This window comes from Silurus aristotelis (genome assembly GCF_946808225.1).
Source record: "Silurus aristotelis genome assembly, chromosome: 1".
NCBI classification, from domain to species: domain Eukaryota; kingdom Metazoa; phylum Chordata; class Actinopteri; order Siluriformes; family Siluridae; genus Silurus; species Silurus aristotelis.
The window spans coordinates 25198803-25209939 of record NC_139574.1 but is presented as its reverse complement, the minus strand read 5'-3'; the positions used below and the strand labels follow the sequence as shown (position 1 = coordinate 25209939).

Here is an 11137-nt window from a genome sequence, read left to right as displayed (position 1 = left end):
GTGTTCAATATGTTACTCTCGATGCGGGTGATGTCAAGTGTCTATAGAAATGCAATTTCACTGATTCAAGGCAATTACCACAGAGGAGGTTCAGATGATCTTTCCTCATCAGTAAGAAGACAGTACAAAGGGGCAGATGGCAGCAAACCCTTGTCAGGGATAGTGCTCGAGGCAAAGTTCCTCTTCGGCGCTTGCCTGACACTCTGCAGCAAAGATTTTGATCACTCTGGCTTTAGAAACACTGAGCAGGGGGGGAATCCTAATTACTCTACATCCTTTTCAATTTTCCTAAGAAAAATGAGCTTGGTGCTGTGTATTATCTGTATTCAGTGTGTGACTTTGGTGCAGTCCGGGGCGTTTTGGCCTCGAGTTTGCTAATGTGCGTTATATTGTGTTTCATTTGCAGTCATCAAAAAAAAAGAGGGGGGAAAAGTGACGAGGTATGTTTTTGCTCTTAGCCCAGCACAGTTTGTGTGTGTGTGTGCATGTGCGTGTGTTGAGATGCCTGGTGAGAACTGGACTCAGCAGTATTTAGTGTTACTGCGACAGCAGGCCGAGGGACAATACCCAGCAGTCCCCTTCATCAGGGCACCAGGCCTTCTGTTGCTGCTCCTGGTGGTGTGTGCGTGTATGTGTGTGTATGTGTGTAAGGTGGCACGAAAGCAGTACAAACATAGACTTATTTGAGACAACCTGATTGAGGAAGTGAGTTCTGAGCCTTGTGGTAGCTCTTTAGATGACGTACACTGACTCTCTGAATAGAAATGAATTCGTTGCCACCCTCAGGCCTGCATTATTCAGGCATACTTACACTGCAATGCTGCGTTCTTCTGCTACGATAAAGACTGTTGCAAGAAGGCACCTTGTCTATGGTGTATTGAAAACTTCACAGCTTTCTTAAATCCAGACAGCACTGAATGCATGTTATTTATAGCTTTTTAATTCCCTTAGATAAAAAAAAAAAACTCTACAAGCAGAGCAAATGAAACACAAGAAAACTTTGTAGTGACCTTTTGAATTAACAAGACTGTGCCGATTCCTCTGTATGTAGACTGGTTTTTTTTTTTTTGTTTTTTTTTATCGGAGGGAATTAAAAACTATAAATAAAATGCATTCAGCATTAACTTTACTTAAGAAAGTTGTGAAGTAGTCAAATAAAGTAGGGCAACATTATTTTTATTAATATATATACTCAGCCTTTTGTCTTGCTTTGTAATCTGTAATATACAGTGCACAATCTGCTATAATAAAGATCCTCATTTATTACTTAGGAAACACCAGTTATTCAATAATTTCATTTGGTTCCAGTTCTTAACATGGGAGAAGCCGAAAAAAGTTTTAGTTCCACTTCTTAACACAACTGAGACATTCTTGTGTATTCTAGAGCTTGTAGATTTGCTCTACATCAGAATAAATAAAAATCTAAAAACGCAGAATGCGGTACAAAATAATATAAGGAATAAAATAATGCCTTGTAGTTTCTCCATTTCTTAATTTGCTAGTCATTATCCCAGGTAAGAATAAAGATAGCTGCCTCCCAGCACAATTATCTTTCTCCTCCTGCTCTCCACCTATAAGTCTTTGTTATTTTTTTTCTTGCCTGTGCTTGTGTTCGAGTAGATCTGCTTCCATGCAATTAATATATGCTTCTCATTAAAGTGTAAAGGATGCCAATATTTCAGAAGCTGCAATCTCCATGTCCAGAAGGTGAAAAAGCCAACACCAGCACTGGCTGCAGTTTAACGTCATGTGTGTGACGTATTAAGCGGTCAGTATGCATCATTACAGCTCCGCAATACTAAATAGAAGGGATGAGTGAACTGTATGTGCACATATTAACGCCAACACGTTTACAGTTAAACGTTATAATCAGGGTCGATTTCGGGAATGAAACGATTCATATTGTTGGAATAAGACGGATTTAGAAGCATGCCAAATACCGGAGTCTGTATTTTGTTTCATTTCTGCTAATCAATAATATTAGAGCGTCACTGAGACTTGTTACACCTTTTTTTTTTCTAAAACAATAAATTTCCTCTCTCATCTTACCGAAACATGACGGTTCATCCTGCACGCATAAAAAAACACAATAGAAAATTTAGACGGAGGGATGAAGGAGAGCATCAATAAATCATTTTTTTTTTTCGCGCAGCTTCGTTCCCGGGAGCTTTCGGGTGGATTACATTAAGCGCTTCCCCTCGCAGAGCGCCACCTGATCGGCGCGCGCGTATAAAGCGCTCAGTGCTGATCAAGCGCGCGCACATGCACACGGAGCGGAGGAAGAGGAGGAGGGAGGAAGGAGGCAGCGGACACTACAGATTTATGCAATCCCGCCCGTCAGCACGAGCCCCTGGAAACGGTTTCGTGCTTCACTTTTGCACTTGATTTTTTTTTTTTTTTTTTTTTTTTTTTCTTTTTGGAAAACCGACTGTGTGTGTATTAGGTGGAGTCGCATTTCGCTCGAGTGGTAAAACACCACACTCGCGCACACACACACACACACACACACACACACACACACACACACACACACACACACACACACACACAAGCGCGCGCGCGCGCGCACACACACACGCACATACACGCGCGCGCACTCGCAGTGGCTTCCACAGAGGGCGGATCGTGCCTTCTTCCTCCTGTTCCTGTCTCACTTGCCGGGTTTGGGCTCCAGGATCTCCGAAGTGTCCGTTTTCTCGTTTTGTGGATAGAGTAAGACAAGCCAGCGTAGTGGAAGGGTCCTTGTGCGCCGCGTGCTCTAAACATGCCAAGGTCTTTCCTGGTGAAGAAGGTGAAGCTAGATGATTTCTCATGCGCAGAGCTGGAAAGCGCCTATGGCAGGTCAAGATCTGACCTGAACCTGCGGATTCACGATAAAGGCAAGTTAAATCTCCTCTCTCACATTTCTCCTGCCATGCAATTCTGTGAACTCAGCACTCTTTACGCGCTGCGATCGGTGGTAGAACCAGAGGTTGCTACTTTTAGTTCTATAGCCTCGAGTTATGCTCAAGTCAAACCTAGTGACATACATTTGAACAAAACCTAATTGAACACTAAACCGGTTTGCAGCGGTGTTTAACTTTCCAAACACTCACAGCTATCCATGCATCACACAGCAAAAAAAAAAGGATGCATGCATACACTGTGCTTAACTATATGATGTAAATAGCCTGAGTGGAATACAGGTTAACAATGTGCATTTTCTTATATTTATCACCTGTCGTGGTGTATTGTTTGACACACTTTTTTGACATGTGGGTTTAGAGGTAACCTAGTTGCGCGCACACTGACAGCCTGCTTTAGGGCGTTCTCAGGTCCATTGCTTTTTATTGGAGTCGCCTCTATAATGTAGAGTGTCGGGCAATGCTCATGATATACTGCAGTGTGCATGCTCCCAGTCCATATCATCCCTTAGATGTTTGGACATTCATTCATTCATTCATTCATTCATTCATTCATTCATTCATTCATTCATTCGTTCAGAATAAGAGAAAGTTACTTTGCGGCTTGAATTTAAATACAAATTGGGTTCAAAATGAAAAAAGAAAAACCGAAATCAAAACTATAATTAAATAGCATAAACAGTCCTACACAGCTTAAAAAAAATATATAAGGAATTAGACATATGAGTGCATATGGTATATAATAAAAGATCAGTGTTGGTTAGAAACTCTGTATCGAGCCCAAAAAGGGAGAACGTGAAAGTTCACTTTTTTAATGAACGACCTTTAAATGATAAAAATGATGCCATGTGTTATCCACCCAGATTTCTCTCACTTCTTGCCCCTTTGGAAGTGTGCATAATAAGTGAAAGTGCTCATTCTTTCCCTGCTAGGTTACATTAGTGACTACATTACCCCAGCGGTGTATGATGCAGAGACTGATGGCGGCGTTAAGGTTCCCTCTCCCGAGCCCCTGTACGACGGCGCTCACAGCGATTATCAGGCGGACAGCCCGCGTTCGGACACCACGGGCGGCTCGATCAACGGCGACGCAGCAGTGAATGGCGGCTACACGGCGCACGCCTTCTTCATCACAGATGGACGGTCGCGGCGCAGAGCGGCCGCAGGAGCGCGCAGTCCGGCTCGGCACACGTGCACCGAGTGCGGCAAGTCTTACGCCACGTCCTCAAACTTGAGTCGCCACAAGCAGACGCACCGGAGCCTGGACAGCAAGATGGCCAAGAAGTGCCCGACCTGCGGCAAGGTGTACGTGTCCATGCCGGCCATGGCCATGCACGTCCTTACGCACGACTTGCGGCACAAGTGCGATGTTTGCGGCAAAGCGTTTAGTCGTCCTTGGCTGCTGCAGGGCCACATGCGCTCTCACACGGGAGAGAAGCCTTTCGGCTGCGCTCACTGCGGGAAGGCGTTCGCCGACCGCTCCAACCTGCGCGCGCACATGCAGACGCACTCGTCCTTCAAACACTTCAAGTGCGCGCGCTGCAGTAAGACTTTCGCGCTTAAGTCGTACCTGAACAAACATTACGAGTCGGCGTGCTTCAAGGGCGCACTGTCACCTCTCCAAGCGTGACTGCGGCCTGCAAAACGCCTCGGCTCTTCTAGACGCTTTTGACCCCTAAAGGAATACTGAGGCTTCGTTTTGCTGTTCAGAGATCAGTGCTGAGACTGAGTGCAGCGGGGAAGAGTTTCCTGCACACTGAAGGTTTGAGTGACACAATGCTGTTCAATAACTTTTTTTTTAATATTACATGATATAATTATACTGCTGCAAGTGACCCCGCGATGGATGGATTAAAAGGTTATTTATTTATTTATTTATTTATTTATTTATTTATTTATTTATTTATTTATTTATTTATTTATTTATTTTCGTTTTTCTTTCTATAAAAGGCAAGGTATTTACCTTTCATCATGTTTTGCACTTTCATTCGCTTATTTGCCAGTTTTATTAACATGCCAAAGCATTCAAATCAGTCACAATTTGATTTTTCTTTTGTTATTCTTTGGTTTCATATGCCTATGTAATGCATGCATGCAAAAAAAAACAAAAAAAAAACAAACAAAAAAAAAAAACAAATCTATGCCAATAATCATAAAACTTAGGCTTATTATTTTGCCAAAACCTAGGTAGTATCAATGGGCAATATTTTGGGATTCCCGTAAGGATATATACAGCAATAATCATGTAATGCATGGTATTTTTGAACTGTTGCCTATAGCAGCTTTTTTTCTAAAAAAAATAAAATAAAAATCAGGTATGTTTTGATCTCTTAATAATCAAACAGAAAATATACAACATCAGGGAAAATGCCAGTGTAGTGTTAGCAAGTCAAAAATACTTCAAAAGAAAAGTATAAATCGGTTTCCTTTGCTCTGCTGTTATGCACTGCCTGCCTCTAATTTAAACGTAGTTTTAGGATGTAGGCTTGAAGTGCTGTAACTCTGCTCTAAGCGGTTCAGTATCATTATCCAAATCTCTGGAACACCCAGTTTAGGAGGGGGAGGCTCTTCCACAGGTAACTCAAAAGAATGAGGAAGATTGACAGTAGCAGGAAAGATGAACCTTTGCACAGCTGGTCTGTAATACACTTCCACTGCAGTTCAGGCATTGATTACTTTTACGATTCCTGCATTTCTCCAGTCTAGGTGTCCCTCAGATTTCTGCTAAAAGCACTTCCTATTCTTAAAAGTAGCACAAAACCTAGATTCAGGTAGAAATAACTATACTAGTTTGACCTTAGTTTTTGTATAATAAATAAAGAATATCTGAGATGCTCAGTTTAAAAGGTCATGTAGCCAAACTGTAAATACTTGTTTGATGAGGAAGAAAAAACTTTTTACAACTGATTAATCTGCTGACTCCTGATCAGGGGAACTCTGAATGAAATAGGTTTAACATGTACTGCGATTTTTGAGCCAGTCTTCAACTGTTGTAAAAGCACAAAGCACCAGGAATTTTGTGGCACTTCATAATAAAGATAAAGCAAACAGTCCTAGTCTGTTCCTTGTTTCTTTATGATTGTTGCTGTGAATTTAATCTATTAAGTAGGCCAATTAATCCTGATGAATGCGATTTGATGCACACATGCTGATAAAGCAAATGGTAAAAGGATGAGCAGAAACCACAAAAACTCTAATCTCCCACTCTGGCAACAGATGGTACAGTAGATACGTTCATTATTTCTTCAAAAAACTATTATTAAGTCTACTTTATTTAAATGTGATGGCCCAATGGATGAAACATTTCATACTTTTTGACTCCTAAACTTTGAGTATGTGTTTGAAAGCAAAGCAAGTTATCATATACATCCAAATATGGTTTAAGATTGACTTCAGTGTTTGTTGGATTGCAAAACTTTATGATACAAAGTGACTTACCTTATTAAATTGCTGTTATAATGTCTATGCTTAATGAAATAATTGCATTTAATCAGAAATAGAACTTACATAATCATTAGCATGTTTGGCAGAAAAAAAAAAGTTTTTTTACTCCAATACGTCAGTAGCAAAGGACATCAAGTGCTTACAGACTTTCGACAAATTGAGTGTGTGATCGGTTTTACCTTTCCATCTATGCATTCACACTGAATTTTTCTCACCCACTCAGCTCTCATAGTGCATAAAAAAAAAACAGAATCTCTCATAGGTTAATCTAGCTTGAGCAAACGAGGCCACGGGTGTCATCAATTTGTGGAGAATCATTATCCAAGTGTTGGGAGAGTCTGCACTTGAGTCTCTAGAGCGCTGGGTAATTGCACTAGCAGGGTGGAATCAGCAGGAGCCATTATTTAACAGCAGACAGCTGTGACAGGAGCTGCACACGTTGATCTGTTTGCTTTTACATTCCTGTCGCTCCGCTTTACAATCAGGGTTCCAATGGCAGATCCGGGGCTCAGTGTGGACCTCACTCAAACTCCAAGCTGATGTAGAATGGGAGACTCGCAAAAGAACCACAGAACGAACACATACAATTGATTTCAGTTCTCTTTTTCAATGCCATTTTTAGATGTGTAAACTTTTTTATATAGGGTTGTGAGGGGTTCTCATTATAAAATATAATTTTATAACCTACTCACTGATCTCACAGAGCCACATTTAAACAAAATACCTTTGTATTTTATACCTGTTGTTATTTATTGTTTTACCACCCACTTAAATATAACCTGTCTGCAATAGACAAAAACCATCATAATAAATCATTTTTTAATATGCTTTTTAGAATGTGTGGCAGATACACGGTAAATATTCTGGTGTTTAATTAAGTATGTTTTTTCATCTATGGATCAGGCATTAGGTAACATTCAGTGTTTATTCAGAATTAGTTCATTTCTTTTTCTGATAAAAAATAATAATAGTTTAAGCCGTCCAACAGAAGTGAGTGTAGATTTCTGCACACAGATTCAGGCACAGATTCCAAGTGTGACATCCTTATATGAAAGTTTTGAAAAGGTTTAGCATGATTATGTTTATTTGATCTCTAAATGAGTTTATATTTACACAATGTTGTGTGAAATACACAAGCTTTGTAAAAAAACATTTTATGCAGACTACATATATGTAATGGTTCAAATGCATAATGTTTTAGTGCAGAATTCAACAGTGATTCTATTAATTGTTACATAACCTTAATAGTGGATTTGTTTATTTCTCTGTTTTGGTGGAGATCTCAGACAGCTTTGTCTTCAGGCTACTCTGTCTCAGCCATGCTTCAGTGTCACTGATAGCTATTGGGCCTGAACCAGAGTGAGGTGTTGGGGGGATATAGCTGGTGAACAATCACTTCAGAGAGTGTTATCGTTTATTGGAACAGACATAGCAGAAACCTTTGGACATAGACTGTTCACAATCTAACTGCAAGGGAGTGCATGTAGGATCTCCGTCTCATGGCTGAGTAGCATTCTAAATTGAAACACGAAATGATGCGTTTTCTCAGAGAAAGGAGATAATGATGAGGTGTTGAATGTCACACGTGTGGTTTATGGCCTGAAAAAGAGGGCAACAATGCTTGATATGTATATTTCATGCCAGAGTTGTCATAGTGATTCATGGATAAAGTTTAAGGTAAATTGTGAAAAAAAATTGAAGTGAAAGAATACAGAAGCAAGGAGACTGCCTGTAGCATGTGCTGCTTTGTAGCTCTGTAAGAATTCCCAGGCAGAGAGCAGTGCTTTAAGGAAAAAAAGCAGAAAGGGTGCAGGAAGGGAGACAGAGAGAGAGAGAGAGAGAGAGAGAGAGAGAGAGAGAGAGAGAGAGAGAGATGGAGGGAAGGGGGGCTGACCCAGTTTGGATGACATGTAGCTGAGGAAGCACACCGGAGCCTGTACAGCCAGTACATTTTTAATAGCACCGCTTGCAGATCTGCATTGAACAGAGTATTATTGTTACTATACAGCTTGCAGACAATACAGAGCCTGACAGCAGTGGACCCGTGAATGTGGTGAGTCACTGCATGGCGCTTTTACTTCGACCTCCCGCTTAACACTCATAAGAAATTAACGCATCATGAATATTCAGTGGGAAAGAGGGTGGAGAATGAACTTCGCAGTAGTCTTTGATGTGAGGGTGTCAGAGCAGTACAAGGTCTGTTGTGGATGAAAACCCGTAATAATCAAGGATTTAAAATGGTTGAAATATATTCGCTTTAAAAATAAATAATAATAATCCAGGTAGGCACAGAAACACTTGGTGTTATATTAAATATACTTCTAAGGCCCTGTTACCATAGAATGGTCTGACCAAGTATTAAAGATTCTGAATCATCATGCAAAATGGAAATATCATGAGAAGTTTTTTAATCACCAGAACAGAACATGGTGCTCAGGGGCCACAGGTGAAACCGATGAAAGACAATAGGTAGTAGAATGTCAATTCTGTTGTATATCATTCCTGAGCACAATGTGTACCTCTTGCATGTGATCAGCTGAAACCTACTATGTTCAGTAGAATCACTGCACGACCCATATCAGACTGAGACAGCAAGTTTGTACTCATTTTTTATATAACCACAAAAACTTTGAAAAGAATATAAATAATACATTGAATAAAGTGATTTTTTTTTTTAGATTTACTGAATGCACTATTTACAGACATCTTGCTGTACCTGTAATACTGATGATGTCAAAATATTTATTTAGACATGGAAAAGATTTCCATCCAAACTATATTTCTATTAAACAAGAAAAAAAACTTAAATACAAGAAGTTTGTTTTAACTTAAAATAGTTAACTCGTGTTCACAACTGGAGTACTCATTGATCCAATAATGAATGTTCCATGATGTATGGAAACTGTAAGTCGTTCATTTTCTAATGATCTGAGCAATAAACTATTTCTGGATATTGAAGCCGAGAACATTGAGTGCAAATGGGACCACAAATTGGATTTATTGGTTTTAACAGCTAGATCAGTGTTTCTTATTGCTGCTCCATACTGCCCTGTACTTTTTTGTCTTTTAGCCCATCATACCTGATTAAAAGTATAAGCTAATTTGTAGGTTAAACTCAATGTTTTGGACATATTACAAATGAAAATAATAAACTATGCAGTGCAGCGGTACTGCATGGCCAGACACGCCGCGCTAAACAATGAGTTATAACTAGTTCTCTAGCACCATAAGTATAAATTGCTTCACCTGGAAAGAACTACAGCTGACCATGTTTGTCTAATTAAACTTCCCAGTCATGCTTCACATATGACAGTTAAATCACATCTTATAGAAACAACACTCAAATCCTTGAAGGCCATTTCACAGTTGATGTGTTTCTAAAGCTGTTTTAACGCAGAGATGCATCAAAGGCTGGCTTATACTTTTGTATATCTGAAAAGGGGTTTATAGGTAGGCATGGCACACCGAAATGACCTGATGGACTGACGTGCAGCTCTGCAAAATCCTAACAGCATGTTGCTCATATCTACAGTGCTGTGCAGGAAAAAAGCCTTCAAGGACTGGTTACAATTGAGGAAGTGTGTCCTGATGGGTACACAGAAACCATGTAACCCTCTCTTTCCCTTTTCCACTCAGTGGTTTCACAATAATGTTGACACGTTGAATTCTTTAATCTGACTAAAAACCAGGCATTGCCTAGTATCAACTGAATACTATAATAAACACAGCAAATCTGATATTCAGAGAGATAAGAGAGTGGGAGAACCGCCAAAGCACAACACAATTACATGTTTAGAAAACTGGTGGACACAAGTACTGTATACTTGCACGTGACGTGAGAGTGTACTCCAGGGGGCAGTACTGCACGTATCACCCCAGAAAACAGAATGGTGTAAAGAGTTTAGTTTAAAAAAATATTTGTAGTTTTCTGTCAATAAATTCATGATACATATGTCATCACATCACCATAAGCAACACAGACATAAAAAAGAAACATGAAATTGATTCTATTATTTATTTATAGCTGTCCAGTGAGACTTGAGCGTTACATCATAAAGGATACATTTTATTACACATACGACTCAGAAAAAGATTGTTTTTCATCAGTGTGTATCATGACCTAAAAAGGATTCTACCATACTACACCGTCAAAAAGCTGGTAGGGAGCACACCCCAAGCACTTCCAACTGATTGAAGACATAAAGCATCAGTGCAAAAGAATAATTTAATTGTTTGCACTGCAGTTGAGATGTATTTGTGGCAATATTACTCTGAAACCCTAGATAAAAAAAAAAAAAAACACAATATTGGGGCCACAATGTCTTGTTACAATGTTTGCGGATACGCAATGGAATACATCTCCCTATCTGTAGAGATAAGCATCCATGCCTGAAGGCTGGATTGCTTAAACCTGTCTGTTTCTTTTAAAGCGTTTGCATGATACAATGCTACTCAAAGGTTGCAATGAAAGCTACACTAACGAAAAAATAAGGCTGCTATGATGTGTATTTGTGAAAAAAAAATAAGTACTTGGATTTGGATTCCCACTTATTCTACTCCACACCTATGGTTGTATTCTCTGTATTGCTTGCTCACATCTTGTCCACAGAAAAAATGTCTTTCTGTCTTTTTCTTCCTGTCTTTTATTAGCAGCAGTGGAATTTTGGACACAGATCTTTAAACCAAGCACTCTGACTAATGTCCTGCTGGAGTGCACTGATCTAGCATAGTACTGTTATTCTATTTAACTGCTGATTTAGTGTCAGTTCTTGCAAACAACTGGCTGAGCG

At 39.8% G+C, this 11137-nt stretch overlaps 1 protein-coding gene across 1 annotated transcript; it reads left to right on the top strand.

The window, feature by feature from the left end:
* Window positions 1-1947: 1947 nt before the first annotated feature.
* On the top strand, window positions 1948-5934 carry scrt1b (scratch family zinc finger 1b). Its single transcript, XM_083566995.1, has 2 exons — window positions 1948-2879; window positions 3836-5934. Exons 1-2 carry the CDS (start codon window positions 2765-2767, stop codon window positions 4531-4533), a joined length of 813 nt encoding a protein of 270 aa, XP_083423121.1. The 5' UTR covers window positions 1948-2764; the 3' UTR covers window positions 4534-5934.
* The last annotated feature ends 5203 nt before the right edge of the window (window positions 5935-11137 follow it).

Bases quoted from the DNA above. Each gene is read 5' to 3' on its own strand.
- scrt1b (XM_083566995.1), top strand. From the start codon at position 2,765: ATGCCAAGGTCTTTCCTGGTGAAGAAGGTGAAGCTAGATGATTTCTCA. The intron at 2,880-3,835 runs GCAAGTTAAATC...TTTCCCTGCTAG, and splicing joins CCTGCGGATTCACGATAAAG to GTTACATTAGTGACTACATT.